Genomic DNA, 18,927 nt, shown 5'->3' on the forward strand with positions numbered 1-18,927 from the left:
GCAGAGGGTAAGTGCCATGTTATTTGAGGTGAAGTAGTTGACTTCTGAAGGAAGGAGGGATTAAGGGGGAGCTCACCAGCGGATTGATAACGTACCTGGTGGGCTGCACCTGTGTGACTCAGGCACAGACCAGGGACACCTTATTTGTGATCTGACTAGAAATGACTAGAAAGAAAGGGCAGTGTTACTTTGCCTGTTGAAAGGAGATCTTAGTTGCCCGTCCTCACTTCTTAGCTTTGCATAAGCAAAGACCAATAGCAAAAGCTCATCCAAACCAAGAGGAAGAACACCTGTGTCTCCAAGAGCTGCATCTGACTCAGTGTGGTTCCCTAACCAAATCAGATAAGGACTAAGTCTGAACTAAAATAAAGGACTTGGCCTGGCTGGTGTGGCTCAGTGGTTGAGCATTGACCCATGCACCAAGAGGTCACCGGTTCAGTTCCTGGTCAGGGCACAGGCTTGCGGGCTTGATCCCCAGTGGGGGTGTGCAGGAGGCAGACAATCGATGTATCTCTCACATCAATATTTCTATCTCTCCCTTCTCTCTCTAAAAAAATCAATAGAAAATCGTATTTAAAAATAAAGATAAATCATATAATATCCTTTGGCTTTTAAGTTTCACATGATTTTAGTCCTAGAATTGTGTTTGTTTTTGAGGCTACAAAATTGCCCCAGCCGAGAAATGGTTACTTTTTTTAACAGCTGTAGCTGTGAAAGTTCTTTATGCATTCTGCAGTAAAGTTTGTTCCTGTTTGCATAATTTTAATGATATATTTAAGCAGGTAAATAAAGGCAGCAAGCTTACACCTCAGGCCTGGTCCCTGACCCTGCACACCAGTCATTGCTGCTGTGAGGAAATGCCTGTCCATCAGAAGGCAGTCGTGTCTTCCATTTTCATTTCGGTACCTTCAAGGCAGCTGATCTAAGCAGCTGCTCCCGCCTGTGAGACTGACCTCATTTCCCAGTGGCTGTTCGAACCACCCAAAGGCACCTGTCTTTCCTCTGCCATCATCGGCAGCACAAGGTTTCCAGGAACCCAGTGTGGCTTCCTCAGTGTCTCCCCCACAGTGTGGAAACTAGGGGATGGGTGTATGATGCCCATGCCTCCCCCCTCCTTTCTAGCTTTTATATTGAGCCACACTGAGCTCTTCCCAGTTCTGGGTCACACAGCACCTCCACATCTTCACAGTTTCCATACTCAAGACAGTGAAAGGGAAAGTCTTTCAGAAGGAAGTTGCTGAATGAATCTTTTGAGAGGCATGGGAATAAACCTTTTTTCTGTATATCTGAGGGCCAGCCAAGCTGAGCCTCATATTTGGAAAGCAGAACGAGACAGGGTACAGACTGCAGTGAGCTTGGCGCATGTGTGCCCTTCGCAGCAAGCCCTGGGACCGTGCTCTGTGCTCTCTGCCCCTTGAAGACCCTGTGCGGGGCTTGCATGTGCAGAGTGGAAGGCTGCCTTGTTGTGTTAGGACTTGGAGGTGCATGTTGATTGCACCGGCAAGAAGTCAGGAAAGAAGACTGATTCTGCCTTACTCTCTCGCTCTGACCCAGCAGTGTGGTTGCTTATCTGAGTGTGATGCACATGCCAGAACTGCCTCACTTTCTTCCCGAGGGCTTGAGGGGTGTGGAAGGAACACAGATTAGGAAAACCAGCTCCAAGAAAATGTAAAAGGGCCAGTTCTACACACCACACTGTCGAAAGCTTTACATTTTGAGTGTTTTTAAAGCATTCACTAATTTTTGAGTTAATCTTGAGAATTGATGAGCAGGTCGGCCCACACATGTGTGGCATTGGCATCCTCTTCTCTTCGCATGGTCATGGACACAGCCATCATGCCCAGGTCACTCCGTTCTTCGTCCTTGCTTCTCGGTGTCACCTCAGCTTGTTGGAACCCTAAGCCTTGAGGAGTCTGTCCTTTATGTTAGTGTGCTGATGCGGGGTGATGAGGTCACTGCTGTAAAGTGTTTCTCCCGTGTAATGTCCACTGCCTAGGTATCCATGAGCAAGGAAGAAGAAGAGGCCCATTAAAGCATGTTGGAGTGTTTACATGCTCATCTACAGATAGAACATTTCTTTGTCCTTCAACTTTATGCAAATTCTAATTCTATCCCATAATATGTTTGGCCGTTTCTGATAGCCTTGGCCTTTGAGCTTCTTCTGTGGCTTTGCTCTGGGGTCCTCAGAGCAGCAATCCCTGTGGCTCGTCTCATCCTGGAACATGGATGGGAGGGCCTCTTGCTAGGCCCTTCCTCTGTGCTGGTGACTGGTGGTGGGAAACGTGGCCGTGGATGGTGCCCGGCTGTGAGAGGTGGCTGCTGCCTTAAAAGCGGTGGCTGCCCACCTTTTCATACTCAGAAATGATTTCTTGTTTTTTAAATGTAGGGTTAGTTTCCCAGGTTCTTATGGAAAAATGCATTTCTGTGTATCTCCTCCACTCTCAGCACCTCACTCCTGGTCACACGTGTGTGCATGGCTTTCCCTGCCACCCTCTGCCTGCAGTTACCATCAGATCCCACAGGTGAAGGGCTTGGTCCTGAAAGATTGCCCCTGTCCCCCCACTTCAGACACCAAGCGCAAGTCCACGTTGTCACCTGTGCTTCTGACAACTGGCTGTAAATTATGACCCCTCTCTTTGGGTTCAACTAATTTGCTTGAGCAGCTCACAGAACTCAGGGAACCAGTGTTAAGTCACCGGTTTATTACAAAGGGCATTAAAGGATATTAATGAAATGGCAGATGAAGAGATACATAGATGAGGTCAGGAAGCATCCCTAGTATTGGAGTTCAGGGTGTGCCACCATTTGCCACATGGATGTGTTCTTGTCTGCCAACCCGGAAGCTCTCCAAACCCCATCCTTTGGGTTTCTTTATTTTTATTTTTTATTTTTGGCAGAATTTTATGGTTTTATTAACACAAATACAATGTGTACACAATCTGTCTATTCATTTTCTTTGCTGCGCAGCCTGGCATTGGGATTGGTGACTCTGATGGCCAACTGGGCTGCTCTTTCCACAATGGCTTTGCGGTTCTTTGAGGAGACGTTGTGAGCAATCTCAGCACAGTAAGATTTGTTGCACATCAGCAGCACTTCAAGCTCTTTGACATTGTGGACCAGAAACTTACGAAAGCCACTGGGAAGCATGTGTTTTGTTTTCTTGTTGCTCCCATAACCAATGTTGGGCATCAAGATCTGGCCCTTGAATCTTCTGCGCACCCTATTGTCAATACCTGTAGGTTTTCGCCAGTTCCGCCTAATTTTGACATACCGGTCTGACTGGTGCCGGATGAACTTCTTGGTCCTCTTTTTGACAATCTTGGGTTTCACAAAGGGTCTGAGGGCAGCCATGGCGCCGAGTAGAAGATTGCTGCCCTCCTTGGGGTTTCTTATGGTATGATTGATTAAATCACTGGCTACTGGTGGTTAAGTCAACCTGCAGACCTTCTCCCCTTTTCGGGGAGGAAATCTGGGGCTATAATCATTTGGTTCCCCTACCGACCAACCCTTATCCTCAGGCCTTTTCCAAAAGTCACGTCATTAACACAAACTCAGGTGTTTTTGAAATGGCTAGTTAAGAATAACAAAGGAGCCCTGGCCGGTTTGGCTCAGCGGTTAGAGCGTCGGCCTGCGGTCCGGAGAGACCCGGGTTCGGTTCCCGCTAAGGGCACGTATCTCGGTTGCAGTTTGTCCCCGGCCCTGGTTGGTTGTGCGGGTGGCAGCCACTCGATGTGTCCCTTCACATCAATGTTTCTCTCCTTCTCTCTGTTCCTCTCTCTCCCTCCCACTCTACCTGAACAAAAAATGGAAAAATGTCCTCGGGTGAGGATAAAAAAAAAAAATTAAAAAAAAAAAAAAAAAAAAGAATAACAAAGGACATTCTTATGTCTCTTGTCACTTGGAAATTACAAGGGTTTTAGGGACTCCTGCCAGGAAGACCAAAGGTATATTTATTACAAATCGAATGCCACACAGATCCAATAAAGTTAAATATCTAGCAGACACCCTACCAGCAATTATTTGCTTTGGTTTCTTGTTCCTCCCCCTTGTCATTTTTGTGTATGCTGCCGTACCTTTTAGAAATTTTTATCAGAAGTGTAGTTGACTTAGACTAGAGTTTTCTTCTCGTATGTGCCCAGCTTACTAGGACCTTGACTGTAGGCGAAGCAAGTGGGGGCCTGAGACCCAGTACACACTGCGCACCTTACGGAGGGTGGGCTTCCAGGTGCTTCCGGGCTGGACTGGTGTGATCTGAACTGGGAAGTACTGCAGGCACAAGCTCATGGTGCTGGACCCATCATCTGAGGGGGTGTGCTGAGAGTAGGTGACGTGCTCTGGTTTTCTTGAGAAGTGCCCCATGCCAGCCTGTCTGCTCACTGTCTTCCTCCTTTCTTCCCCCCAGTGGAAAAGTGTAACAGGAAAGAATTACTCGTGAAGCTTAGGCCTGAGACCAGCAAGGTGAAATTTGAGGAATTGCACGTGTCTAAAACTATTCCTCAGCAGCATGGTTGTGCAGAGCAGAGCAGTGCAGTCAGGAGCATGAGAAGGTGGCTTTTCAGCAGGACCTAGAGAGTGTCCCTTGTCATGCCTGGCATGTGTGCACCAGCCACTGGTGATTTCAATGGGTGGGGTTGGTGTAGTTGTGACCCTTCCCCCACACGTTCCCACTCTGCCCTGCTGCCCCCATCTCTCCCAGAGGCACCAGCGTTGGGGAAATGAATGTTGGGAAGCATTTTCCTGTTCTCTGAATCCTCTTTCTCCGCAAAGTTGTGTATGATTCCTTTCTGAGGTCAGGCTTTCTTTTCTTTAGAAACTGGTGAACCAAAGGATGCTGGGCCTGGAGTGGATGGTGGGAGGGAAGAAGAAAGCGAGACGACTTTTCCTGGTGGAAGCAGCTGTGGAAGGTCTGCGTGTCCAGGGAGCAGTCACGCGTGCCTGGCTTTGTGTGCTTCTGCTTCTCCAGAGCTGATTCAGAGATGCTGAGAGATGAGTTTAATTTACGAAACATGGAGATTTCCATCTGAACTTGAAAAGACCGGAAGTGATGGTTCCCAAGCAGAGCTCGGTGTGGTTGTTCTGCTTCTCCAGGGTCTGGAGAGCCCAGCTTGGGTGTGTTTTTATCCACCGGCAGGGTCCTCCCCAAGGACTGGCGTTGGTGTCACCACACTCGTGGGCCATATGGCAGAGTGTGTGGGGGGGCAGGCAGGTTTGGACAACTTCTCTCATAATGTCGGAAAAAAGAAATAAGCTATTTTAATGAAAGACCCACCTTCATTAACTGCGAGATGTGTTCTCTTCTTCCACAGGGGAGTTCCTTTGGTGTGACAAAGATTTCTGCAGTCTGGCTGTTTTGGGGACGGGTGTTGCCATGGCATTTTTCTTCTTGTATTTTCGAGATCCTGGGAAAGAAATCACCTGGAAGCACTTCGGGCAGTATCACCTGGTGAGAGGTGGGGCAGGGGACTTTGCAATCTGTCCACCAGGAGGCTGCGATGCCCGAGGCGTGTGTTCACGTGCACTGAGCCGAGTCCTGAGCAGCTCAGCCTTGGGCACAGACATCTTTTTTCTGGGTGGAGGTCCCTTAGCATCATGGCCTGACTGGACCTTTCATTAGCTTTTGCTCCTAAGACTTCATTCTGTTCGTTTATCATATGTTCCAACTCATATCTGATTGAAAGCTCCTCTCTCAGTGCATCCCTGCCCTGCGGGCTGCCCTGGCTTGGTGTCCTACAGCAGAGCCCTCTTTGGCTTGTCCCCAGGTCCTGAGGTCGGGTGACGTGCTGCTGAGCTGCTCCGGCTTGAGTGCAACCTTATGCAGCAGCAGAGGACTCGCCCTCCTTGCCCCACATCTTGCACTGTTGAGATCTGGACTCACTTCTTGTGGTGGTGGCTGCTGGGAACTGTTGCTTCTCTCCAGGGGCTGTGGCTGAGTCCTTTGTTATCTGCGCACAAGTCTGTGTTCCCTAAGGGGGGGCTGCAGCCCCTTTCTGTGAGGACCTGCTCTCTGCAGGTGCAGTGGTGAGGAAGGGCGACACAGGCCCCTGTGCTCGCATGTGGGACAGATTCTGGAGTTTCCCCGGGGTCTCATGCTGAAATGGAGCCTGGAGCACCTAAGGGCAAAGTGTTCACGTACTCCCCAGCCCATCTAACGCAGCCTGTGCTCAGGCCCTGCTGTGCTTCGACGTCAGCAGCCTCGCCTGGCTCCCTGAGACCAAACTCCTGATGTTGCTCACACAGAGGATTTTCTGTGAGCTGGAAAAGCTTAGCCTGTGAATACAATCACTGTGTCCCCTCCCAGTCCCTCCCGAATGGTTCCAGGAGGTCTCTTGATACTGCCTTGGGGTGTCACAGAAACAAGTTGACTTGTGCACAGACACCCTTGAGCCCTGAATGCATTTCCAGGTCATGGCCTGGAGCAGACATTCTTAGTGGAGAGCCTATTTGGGACTGAAAGGCTGCAGTGTCCCAAAACTTCAGCAGCAGTCTTTGCTTTCACACGCCTTTGTTGTTTTGCTGTTAGCCCTCACCCGAGGGTACTTTTCCATTGATATTTATTATTTATTTATTTATATCCTCACCCGAGGACATTTTTCCATTTTTGTTCAGGTAGAGTGGGAGGGAGAGAGAGGGAGAGAGAGAGAAACATTGACGTGAAATGGGCACATGACGTGAGAGTGAAATAGCAGAACAATGAAAATCCTCTTGCCTGATTGACCTGAGACAACAGTGAATTAAAATTTTGAAACTATGAGACAGTGGAGTCATAGGAACAATACATAGGTGTCTATGGTACGTTTAACTTAAATGCACGTCCTTTATTGTCTTTCTTCCTGTGAGTTTGGTCCCAGTGCTCATGATCCTCTGTTGAATGTCCTGCATAAGCCATGTGTTGGTGACAATTTTGTTTCTCTGAACTGAAGTGAGGACTTAGAAGCCATCTGAGTGCAGAATATATGTTTCCATGACCTTTTCTTACTCATTTAGAGCTTTCTCACCTGTTCAATTTGACAACACTTTTTTAGTAATAACCCTTCAAGTTACTTTTTGAAGAAACAACTTTCTTTACTCTTTATTTATTAGTTTACATAATATTAAGTTACATAATTAAAACAAGTACAGCTCAGACAGACAGGGCTGGGATCAGATGCAGCTGCCTGTTGGAAAACCCAGAACCAGCAGGGGCACAGGTGTGGTGTGGGCGTGGCTCGGTGTCCGGCAGGAAACTGAGCCTTGGCCATTCTGGCTGCTGGGTCTGTCTCCTGGTGCCTTTTTGTCAGGGACCCTTTACGGGCTGGACAGAAGCTATGAGTCCTTTTATAGAAAGAGCTGCATCTCATAAGTAGTCGATTCACAGGCCCTTTGGGTCATCTCGGGCCCTGGACCAGGCTGCGAGCTCCAGTGTGAACAGTGCTCACCAGAGCCTTTGAGTAGCCCCAGCTTCCCCCATTTGGTGCCACTGTCAACCCGAGCTGAGAGGACGGGTGACATTTCTGCTTTACAGTCTGGTGAGCGCTGGCTGGAAAGCACGTGGGTGTGACAGGCGCCGAAGGAGCCTTTGCCGCTGTTGGAGCTTTGCCCACAGGAAGCCCAGCTGCCACACACCTCCACTTGGCTTTTGGCTGTGGCATTGGACACTTCAGTTTGCTTTTCAGGATTTTTTTTTTTTCATCCTCACCCGAGGACATTTTTCCATTTTGTTCAGGTAGTGTGGGAGGGAGAGAAAGAGGGAGAGGGAGAGAGAGAGAGAGAAACATTGATGTGAAAGGGACACATCGAGTGGCTGCCTCCGCATGACCCAACCAGGGCCAGGGACAAACTGCAACCGAGGTACATGCCCTTAGCAGGAACTGAATCCAGGTCTCTCGGACCGCAGGCTGACGCTCTAACTGCTGAGCCAAACCGGCCAGGGCTTCAGGATTTATTTCAGGTGCTTATATTGAGTGGGGAAAGTGGATATGATGAATGAAGTGGGTGGAGCCAGGTAGCTGAGCTGGTCCTCTTACCTGCATGCAGCACCACCCCCAACCATGCTGGGTTTGAGGGAGGGGTTCCCAGTGGTGCTGAGGGTCCAGGTGGCTGTTAGCCCCTCCCAGCATGAAATACAAGGACCCCCTGAAATGCCCTGCAGTGAATGTGGGCACATACCCTGACTCACTGCCTGTTGTCAAAGGACATGCTCTGCGTGGGTCACACGACCAGCGGTGGTGGATAAATAAGAACATCCCTGTGGGTTGTGCCTCATCTGAATCTTGAAGCTGTGGTCACAGGGTGTGGGGTGCCAGTGCCTTGTCATAGGGTTAAGTTTTGTGGCTCCCTCCACCTCACCTGTGTGTCAATATTATGTTTTTGTTCTTAAAGACTTAAAACCCTGGTGTTCTCTCTTTTGAAGTAATTAGATATTAACCTGCACCCCTGACCAGAAATGAAGCAATATAAGCTCCCCCTTAAATCTATTCTCAATTTTCAGGCGTAATGGTAATTTGTAAAATGAACATTGAGGTGTGTTACAGGAGCATGAATCGGTGTCTTTAAACTTTAAGTCAGATAGCGAAAGGCAAGTCGTGGACAAGGAAACAGCCCACAGAGGTGCCTTCGCAGCTGCAGAAATGCTTGTTGAGACCAGCAAGCTTGAGAAGCTGACAGCTCACAGTAGCTGGAATCTGCAGGGCAGAGGTGTTGAAGGCAAACCTCAGCTACAAGAGTGGTGCGTCTTGGATGAAATTCTTGTTTGTCACTCCCAGAAGCCACCTGTTTAAGTAGGAAACGGGCCTCTTTCCTCCGGGTGCCTGTCTTCTTCTTATTTATTTATTTATTTTAATCCTCACCGGAGGACATTTTTCCATTTTTTGTTCAGGTAGAGTGGGAGGGAGAGAGAGGAACAGAGGGAGAGAGAGAAACATCGACGTGAAAGGGACACATCGAGTGGCTGCCACCCGCACGACCGACCAGGGCCGGGGACAAACTGCAACCGAAGTATGTGCCCTTAGCGGGAACCGATCCCGGGTCTCTCAGGACCGCAGGCCGACGCTCTAACCGCTGAGCCAAACCGGCCAGGGCCGGGTGCCTGTCTTCTTAAAGAACCAGGTGCTACCTTTGTGTTTCAGGGAGCCGTGGTCACCGGTCCTCCCGGTAGTGGCAAACGCTTCTTGCCAAGGCACCTGCAGGGGGATGCTAGCATGCCTTTTATCACCATAAATGGATCAGAGTTCCTGGAGATGTTTGTCGGCATTGGGCCAGCAAGGGTAGGTGGATAGCTCTTGTTCCTGGGGTGGGGTGGGGTGGGGCTCGGCTCGGCTCGGCAGTGAGCACAGAGTGAGCCGCAGAGGAGAGGGCTCCTGTCTCTACCCATAACAAACAGGCTCTTTGTGTGCACTTCTGTTGCATGTGCAAAACATGTTTTCTCTGGCCCGAAGAAATGCTCCTTGTATCTTTTCATGGATGAGATTGATGCAGGAAGAGAGGCCGTGGGCACTTTGGAGGCCAGAGCGAGCAGGAGACCCTGAACCAGATGCTTGTGGTGATGGGTAGCGAGTGGACGCAGCTGCTGACAGGCCCCTCTGCCCTCACATGACCTCCTCCTTTCACTCTGTAAACAGCTCCCTGGGTGAGAATCCTGATCATTCTGTTTCTAAGGAAGGCTTCTCTCAGGCAGACGGTGGGGATAGCTATGGTAGATCCTCACAGGCCCCCAGTGCTCACAGTAGGACCAGGGGGCTGATGTACCCTGCCCTCCACCAGCAGGAGGAGGGTAGTGGGGATGAGGTGGTTCCCACTTCTCTGGGGAGGTGGACAAGTCCTAACACTGTTGCCCACAGGACGGCGTGGAGGCAGCCATGCTCCCCCTCAGCCTCTCCTGCTGCCTCCTGTGTAAGATCTTTCCTTCCGCCCAGTCAAGAGTGCTGCTCATGGCTCCCCCCTAAGTGCATCTGAGAGCTTGCCAGCCTGCTGAAGCTGCATCGGAAGTGTCTGGGCACTGATTCCAGTGTTTGCACTTGAAGACACTGTCACTGGAGGTTCCTGAGACCATCCTGGGCTCCGCGACTTGCTGGGAGGGCTCCCAGGTGCCACGTGTCGTCCTGCTCACAAGCATGTGACCATGTGCTCACAACCATGACTGGTTACAGTGACAGGACACGGCGAAACCAGCACAGGGAAGAGGCACTGCTTCCTGTTCCTGCGGAGTTGCAGGCACTTCCCGGCGACTACTGTGAGGACGCTCGGGGGCTGGGGCCGGTTATGTGCATCCTCTGCACAGCCTGTGCCCAGACCTGAGTCTGTGAGGAAGGCAGGCGCTCAGCATAGACCATGCTGTTCACAAAGGTTTAGGCACAGGGAGCCCCTCTTGTCAGGGCTCGGTGGGGACTGTCCCCAAATCCCAGGTCCCAGAGGCAGAGAGGGCGCCTTGTCAGGATGGTCAGGCTGCCTGTGCCAACTCCTTTCTTCACAGACCAGAGCGTTCTCAGACCCCCCCCCCCCATTGTTTCCAGTGTTCAGTACTGATTCTCGTGAGATTGTTCTTCTGTTCTGACACCTGGGGGCCTACTGGAGAAACAGTTGTAGTGGGCGCCGCCTTCCTCCCTCCTGTTCCCTCTGCTGGGCATCCCAGTGCACTCCTGCCTGCCCTCATCTGCACTAGCTCGTGGGCCCTGTGAGCCCGCCAGGATCTGGGCGGACAGAGACCTTGGCAGGTGCTGACATGGTGGAGGGTCTCCCCAGCCCCTGGGAGGCACCAGAGGCTGACAGGAACTAGTGATGAATCAGGGTGGGGTTCTCGCCTGAGAGCAGGCCATGGGGATCCCAGTTACCCCCCGTGGAGAGGTGTTTCAGCTGGAGCAGTGGGGACCATGAAAAGCTGAGTGTGGGCTATTTGGTTCCTCTTGTGAACAGCCGGGGCGGGGGTGGCCTTCAGAGCCAGCCTTGGGCATGAGGTCTGCCAATGCAGTAGGTGTGCAGGGAGTGGGAGGAAAAGCAGAGCCAGTGTGGGGCTTCCAGGATGGGCAGGGGCTTAGGAAGATGGGCGGGTGTGCAGGAGAAGGGCAGTGGGACATGCTGTCGTGACCAGAGGGAGGGGGAAGGATGCTCAGGAGTATGGCTCACTGTCTTCTCTCATACCCAGGGCTCAGCTCGGTCACCAGTGTCATGGTGCTGGCAGGCACCAGCTGCCCCACATCCTCAACCCCACCCCGATGCAGCCTGGCTGGTTCGAGCCCCAGGTGCACATTGGTGAGTGTGGTCACTGGGCACCCAGGTGCTGGTCTCTGTGCTGTTGGATGAGTTTGGTTAGATCATTAGCTGTGTATTTGGGGTAAATGTTAATTGAGGTTTTTTTTTGTTTGTTTTTTTAAAAATGTTTTTATTGATTTTTTTTTTTTTTATCCTCACCCGAGGACACTTTCCCATTTTTTGTTCAGGTAGAGTGGGAGGGAGAGAGAGGAACAGAGAGAGAGAGAGAAACATTGATGCGAAAGGAACACATCGAGTGGCTGCCACCCGCACGACCGACCAGGGCCGGGGACAAATTGCAACCGAGGTACATGCCCTTAGCGGGAACCGAACCCGGGTCTCTCAGGACTGCAGGTCAACGCTCTAACCGCTGAGCCAAACCGGCCAGGGCTTTATTGATTTTTTTAAGAGAGGAAGGGAGAGAGAAATAGAAACATTGATGTGAGAGAAACATCAACCCTGCCTCCTGCACACCCCTCACTGGGGATCGAGCCTGCAACCCAGGCATGAGCTCTGATGGGGAATCAAACCAGGACCTCTCAGTCCCTGGGACGACACTGAATCCACTGAGCCACACCGGCCCAGCTCGACTGAGATTCTGGAGGCACACAAACTCCTTATTTCCTTGAGATCTGCTTCTGGGAATAACAGACGTGGTTGGGTCTGGTCTGCAGTCCATACAGGTGGGAGCGATGTGGCAGATTGTCTTCCTGAGGTCCTCGGTGTGCAGTGTGCAAGAAACTGGAAAGAGTGTGCAAGAGCAGAGTCTGCCCCACCCCTTTCCCTCTGAGACTGCCAGTCACTGGGCCCGTGCTCCCGGCCTTGTCTTTGCACTGCTGACCACGGCCCAGCGGACGGGTTTGGTGTCGGCCAGAGGCAGCTTGGTTAGGAAGGTGTTTAATGTGTTCAAGAGCCAAACATGCACAACCTTTGAGTTGTTTCTGCCATTGCTTTTGACTCCTGTTGGTTAACTGAGTGTGAGTACAGACGTGGCCGGAAAGGTGCTGGGACCCCAGGCGGTCCCTGGGTTTTTTTTTTTTTGCTCACCCGAGGACATTTTTCCATTTTTGTTCAGGTAGAGTGGGAGGGAGAGAGAGGAACCGAGAGAGAGAGAGAAACATCAATGTGAAAGGAATACATCTAGTGGCTGCCACCCGCACAACCGACCAGGGCCGGGGACAAACTGCAACTGAGATACGCGCCCTTAGCAAGAACTGAACCCGGGTCTCTCAGGACCGCAGGACGCTGTAACTGCTGAGCCAAACCAGCCAGGGCGGTTTTTTTTTTTTTTTTATCCTCACCCGAGGACATTTTTCCATTTTTTGTTCAGATAGAGTGGGAAGGGGAGAAAGAGACATCGATGTGAAAGGGACACATTGAGTGGCTGCCACCCACACGACCAACCAGGGCCAGGGACAAACTGCAACCCAGGTACATGCCCTTAGTGGGAGCCAAGCCCGGGTCTCTCTGGACTGCAGGCTGACGTTCTAACTGCTGAGCAAGACCGGCCAGGGCTGTTTCTTTTTTTGTTAGGCCCTTGTGACATTGAAGGCAGGTGCTGTCTTTAAGGTGCACCTTTCTCCACTGAAGTTAAACAAGAGCCTCAGTGTGGATGCCCTGGAGGAAGCTCGCAGGGCTCACTTGGCTTCACAGGCGAGTGCTGGCCAGGCCGCCCTGCGCTCCTCGGGGGGTGTGTACTTGGCTTCTGATTGTGCCATCGATCTGACCCGTGCTGGCTTTCTCTTTAAAACTTTGAATCTCAGAACCATGGACACAGACAACAATGCTGTGGGGAGGGGACGTCAGTTGGGGAAAGGAGAAACATCTAACAAAAATAAACTAATTAGCCTGGCTGGTGTGCCTCAGTGGTTAGGTGTCGACCCCTGTACCAAGAGGTCACCAGTTCAATTCCCCGTCAGGGCTCATGCCCAGGTTGTGGGCCCAGTCCCCAGTGGGGGGCATGCAGGAGGCGGCCAATCCATGTTCTCTCTCATCGATGTTTTTATCTCTCTCTCTCTCTCTCTCCCTTCCTCTCTCTCTAAAGTCAATAAAGAAAAAAATAAAATAATTCAATAAAAATAAAATAAAGGTTCTGAATTATAGAAAAAACAACTTTGAATCTGCTGAGACTTCGCAGAGGGCTCAGAGGTGTTTAGCCCTAAAGCGAGTTGCACCCATGTGAATTTCTATTTTAATTCTGTTTAGACTCGATCATTTTTTTGCTGCATTGACCACACGTGTCCGAGGACAGACCTGCTGAAGTGAGCGGCCAGGCTGTCTTTCCATCTTGGGCTTAAGCTCTCAACCTGGCAGCTCCCTTTGCTTGTCTCTCTTTGTTGCAATTAAAACCCAGGAACCTGGTCTAGAAAACTTGTTTCCCTGCCAGAGTGGTTTAAACTTCAGGAGTTTAGGGCTTTTCCAGGGGGTTTCCTGCCAGTTTCCCGCCTATTGTGGTAATCTTAGCGAGCCACCAATCTCTGCTCCAGTCCCTGCCACCCCAGAACATGTTGCCATGGAGCCTGGTCCCCCAGCCACCACAGTCACAGTCTCCCTAGTGTCCTGCCAAGTGCAAAGCAAGGGCTGGGGTCAGGTGCACACAGGGATGAGCATTTGTCAGCTAAGGGCAATGAGGGAGGGTGTCTCACTTGACCAGGTGGCTCGTGAAGGTCCTGGTCTGTGTCCTGCTCAGAACATGCTCTCTGTCTTTTATCCACGCCCAAGTTAAAACTGGAGCAGACCACCCAGACTTTGTCTTTTCCTCATCAACAGCCTGCGAGGCAGACGTGGACAAGGGGGACCTTCACGTTCCTGTGCAGCTGCAGGGTCTGAGCAGCCGAAGCCATCTCGTAAAAGAAGGGTGGAGGGCTCACCTTCCCTGCTTCAGGACTACCGCAGGCTCCAGCAGACAGCACAGGGCGACGGCCACAGCCACAGATACAGATCAGTAGGTAGAAGCCTGTACATCTGGTCAGTGAATTTTGTCCAGTGTGCAAAGACCCTTCAGTGGGGAGAGAACAGACTCTTCAACAACTGGGGCTGGAACAGCTGGATGTCCACATGTGAAAGACTGAAATTGGACCCTATCCAATACCCTATATAAAAGTTAACTCAGCTCAGCCGGCGTGGCTGAGTGGATGGAGTGACGTCCCATGGACTGAGAGGTCCCGGTTCGATTCCCAGTCAGGGCACATGCCCGGGTGGGGGTTCAAGCCCCAGTAGGGGGCGTGCAGGAGGCAGCCGATGGATGTTTCTCTCTCTCTCTCAAAAAAATCAATAAAAACATATTTTAAAAAGACGTTAACCCAAAATGGAGAAAATACCTAAATGTAAGAGCTGAAACTATAACGCTCTTAGAAGAAAACAAGAGGGAAATCTTTTTTCATTTGTTTTGCCTTCTGTGCTTGGCCCCTCCAGGCCTGGAGCCTGAGATGAGGCACGGAGCTCAGGGTCCTGGGGTGTCCACTCAGGCTGCAAGGAAGGGGGAAAGTCTCTGTGACCTTGTTCTGGTGACAGTTTCCTAAGTAGTATGATGAAACCAATGAAAAATAAATTGGACTCCTTCAAAATTAAAGTTTTGTGTATCAAAGGACATTGTAGAGTGAGTGAAAGGAAGCCAAGAGGCTGGAAGACAGCATTTGAAATCATGCACCTGATAAGGGTTTGAAATCCAGAAACTAAATAACTTGCACAACTCAGCTGGAAGAACCCAATTTAAAAATGGGCAAAGGATTTGAATAAACATTTTCCCAGAGACACACAAATGGCCACAAAGCACATAGGAAGAAGCTTTGTGCTGTCGGTCACTGGGGAAGTGCAAATGACAGCCACAGTGAGGCACTGCACACCCAGCAGGCCGCCGCCAAGGACAGGGTAGGGTTGGCAAGGGCTCGGAGACACGGAGCCTGTGCACCGCTGGGGACACGAGCTAGTGCAGGTGTGGGATCAGTGGCGGTTCTCCCACAAGTAGAACAGTCACCGTGTGACCCAGCAGTGCCATCCTAGGCATCTACACGTGTGCTCATGGCAGCATTATTCACGACCTCCCAAATGTCCATCGCGTGAATGGGTACATGTGGTATATACGTGTGATAGAATGTGGATTTTATGTTAAATAAATTGTATCTTCACCAGTTATTTAACCAAAACACTGGCCCAAACCAATGGTCATGACAGAACAGCCCTGTTTCCATCACGTGCTCACCTTGCTGTGCTCTGGTCTCTGCTGGAGGCTTTCCTGGGACAAGACGCTGGGCTCCAAGGGCAGCGTCTCCTTGCCCAGGCCAGGTGCTGACGTTCCCAGCGTTTGCAGGGACAGGCCTGACGGCTGCCCGCCAGCAGAAGCTCTGAGCAGACCGAGAGGGTTGTCGAGGTGCGGGCACCCCTGTGGAGGCACCTGCCCCGGGGACCAGTTCACTCTGGCACACACGGACCATGGAAAGTTTTCTAAAGCAGAATCTGGGACTTGAGATCTGCCAACAACTCTTGTGCTTTTTCTAGAGCTACATTGAGAGGAGATGGCCCCAGGTGTTGAATTAGAGCCAGGAGGGTGGTGAGTGTGGCCGGGAGGAGCAGGGCTTCCTGGACGCTTCCTGCCAGGGCCGGGCACTGTGAGCGGCGGTGCAGAGTGCGTGTGCCTGTGTGTGCGCGTGCGTAGTCACTGACTGGCCTCGCATCCTCAGCTCTGCCACTTGGGGAACCAGTCAGTTGAGTAAAGGTCTCCTGAGTGCCTTCCCAGGGATGCAGATCAGGGTGTCCACATGGCCAGCAGCTGTCCGTAGTCCAGCCCCAGGGTTGTGACAGCTGCCAGGCAGCAGCTGGGTGACGCTGACCTGTCCTTGTTAAACTCTCTCGATGTGGCACTTGAGAGAAGTATGCAGTTGAGCAGCCTGAGGCCGGTCCCCGCAGCTGTGGAGAGTGTCCTGTGGCTCTGGAGAGCGGCCAGTTGCAGCCGGCTCATCGCGAGTTTCCTGTCCCTTTGTATCCTGTCACTACCTGTCAGCTGGGTTGTAGGAGGGCAGTTGGACTCTCTTCTTGTCCCCCGTGGTTCAGGCATCACTTCTAGTCAGGCCACAGAAAGAAGTTGTGTCAGTCAAAAGATACCTCCTGACGCAGTCACTGTGCCGTGTGGGGACCTTCTTAGCTGGGGCACCAGGCAGCGTAGTGTCTGGTGTGGAGGGACAGGTACCATGCCGGGCTGAGCACTGTGTATGGAGAAGACAGGCTGTGGGGCTGCCCTGGCCCAGCAGAGGCTCAGCACCACCCACGTGCCCTGAGTACGGAGGCACTTGGCACCCGCGTCCAGCTGTCCCTTCCTCCTCTGCTCCTACTTCCTGGGAATTTGATTTTAGGCCTGGGGAAGATGAGGGTTCTGTTGCCAGGTGAGAAGTCTACCAAGAGTCCAGACACGCAGTGGTGGGCTGGTTCCTAGAGCATGTGGCCCCCCGCTGGAGGCCAGTCTCTCATTCCCGTATGTCTGCACTGGGGCTCGGGCCGCTTCTCGCCTGCTCAACCCTCACTTCCGGGCCTGAGCATTCACTCTGTGGGTGTCTGCGTGGCTGGTGGTCACGTGGGCACATTCAAGGCATGTGATGGTTTAGTATTCGTCAAAAGATTCATTGGTGGGTGGTAGGCTTAGGGGGTGTTGGTTCCAGGTGGGGTCTGGACACCAGCCACCTGACACCCCTAGAGGTTTGGCATTAAATGCACCTCTCTCCTGAGCTCTGGACCCAGCCGCATGGCTCCCCTAGAACTCCCTCAGGACAGGCAGGATGCAGGTGTTTCCACGTTGACCCTCTGGGTGACCCCCTGGACGTTGGTGGGGCCCAGGGCTCTCCTCTCCTCCCACACCCTTGTAGAAAGACCAGTAGGCTGGGCAGGGCTCTGTGCGGGGCATGATGAGGACACGGCCCCATCCCTTGCAGGTGTCCATTGCTGCGCGGGGGCAGGGCTTGGCTCACCCAGTGCTTGCCCAGAGAGCGGCTCCTGTGCACCTGTTGGACTGCAGGTGCGCCATGCTGGGGTCGGGGTGGCCGAGCAGGTGTTCTTTGGACCAGTCACCATGGGGGCCCAGGACGCCTTGAGGAAAGACCCAGAGCACATACGCACAGGTAAAGGGCAGCGGCCCCAGCGGGGGACTCTGTGTGGCATGTCCCACCACGCCCAACCTTGGCTTCTCACTGGCTCCCAGGCTGTGCACTTTGGGATGAGTGAACAGCTAGGCTAAGTGTCCTTCGACTTCCCCCGACGAGGTTCTGGTAGAGAAGGCCACTGTGAGGCCACTGCCAGCTCATTGATGTGGAAGTGCCACGCCCACAAGTGGACGCGGGACCTGCTTACACAGTGCTGGGAGCAGGTGGACAAGGTGAGTGTGGCTGGGTCTTAGGTGGGGCTGAATGGACCCCTTCAGAGTGTTCTGACGGCAGCTGTGTTTTGCAGGTGGGCAAGTGGATGCTGGAAAGAGAGGCCCTGGAGAAGCTGGGACGTGGTGAAGATGCTGGGCCCCCAGCCCTTCACGGAGAAGTCCACCTACGAGGAGTCTGAGGAAGGCACTGGCAGCCTGGAAGAGGATGTGTCCCTCCCTGAGGGGCCGAAGGGCTGGAACCAGGGGCAGGAGAGCCCAGCTTAGGACTCTGCTTTGAGAGCAGAAAACAAATGAAAACTCTGATAACAGCCGGTGGACGTTTTCACTAAGGGCACTCTGACCCTCCCCTTGCTCTGTTCCGGGAGGGCTGGGCCCGGCAATGTGTCCTCCTGGGGAGACCTGAGTGCAGGACCCTCCTGGGCCTTCAACGAGGTGGGTGGTGGGTGCACTTGTTGGGGACAGCACCTCGGGAACCAGTGTAGTGCCGGCTGCCCTAATTTTCCCAAAGAGGAGGCTTTGGCTCAGTTGCAAAATCCTCAAGGTTTGATGAGTGGGCAGAATTAAGGAGACTAAGCCAGTTTTCAAGGGAAAGTGTTGGGATTTGAATTAGTGTTTGGGTTGGTGGAAGGCCCGTCAGTGGTTATAGAGGAAATGCAACACCTCCTACAGGTGAGCAGTCAGGGCCTATGGTGGAGCCATGAGGGGGTGCGACACTGGCCCCTCTCCTGCACCCACTCAGGAAGCTGTATTCCCTACACCCCTTTTCAGAGTCACCAGGAGGGTGGGCTGCTCTGGGCTCTCTGTGGAGTCCTACTGTTGCTGTTTGTAAAGTGTGCATTCTAGGGCTCACCCTGTAATGCAGCCTCCATAACTGAGTTGCTTAGGGTCCTGTCTCAAGACTCTCTCTCTTTTTTTTTTTATCCTCATCCGAGGACATTTTTCTATTTTTTTTTTTTTTTTTTTGTACAGACAGAGTGGGAGGGAGAGAGAGGAAGAGAGAGAGAGAGAGAGAAACATCGATGTGAAAGAGACACATCGAGTGGCTGCCACCCGCACGACCAACCGGGGCTGGGGACAAACTGCAACCGAGGTACATGCCCTTAGCGGGAACCGAAGCCGGGTCTCTCGGGACCGCAGGCGGACGCTCTAACCGCTGAGCCAAACCGGCCAGGGCATCAAGACTCTCTCTTGGAGGTGCCTGTGCTCTCCTCAATCCCAGGAAGGCCCTACCTGTGGCGTCCAGAGCCTGGGAGCACGGCCTCTTCCTGGGGCCCCGGGCGCAGTGCAGTGACATCCCTGCTGCACCCTTCCTCACCCTGCCAGGGCCACGGTGCCCCTGGGCA

General features: G+C 52.3%; 1 protein-coding gene and 1 pseudogene across 1 annotated transcript; one reads left to right on the forward strand and one right to left on the reverse strand.

Annotated features, from left to right (window-relative positions):
- Positions 1-2,943: 2,943 nt before the first annotated feature.
- Positions 2,944-3,351, reverse strand: LOC118639096 (60S ribosomal protein L32-like). Its single transcript, XM_036275312.1, has one exon. The coding sequence runs from the start codon at positions 3,349-3,351 to the stop codon at positions 2,944-2,946; it is 408 nt and encodes a 135-aa protein (XP_036131205.1).
- A 1,464-nt stretch (positions 3,352-4,815) lies between these two features.
- On the forward strand, positions 4,816-17,848 carry LOC118639613 (annotated as a pseudogene).
- The last annotated feature ends 1,079 nt before the right edge of the window (positions 17,849-18,927 follow it).

This window comes from Molossus molossus, unplaced genomic scaffold (genome assembly GCF_014108415.1).
Source record: "Molossus molossus isolate mMolMol1 unplaced genomic scaffold, mMolMol1.p scaffold_m16_p_21, whole genome shotgun sequence".
NCBI classification, from domain to species: Eukaryota; Metazoa; Chordata; class Mammalia; order Chiroptera; family Molossidae; genus Molossus; species Molossus molossus.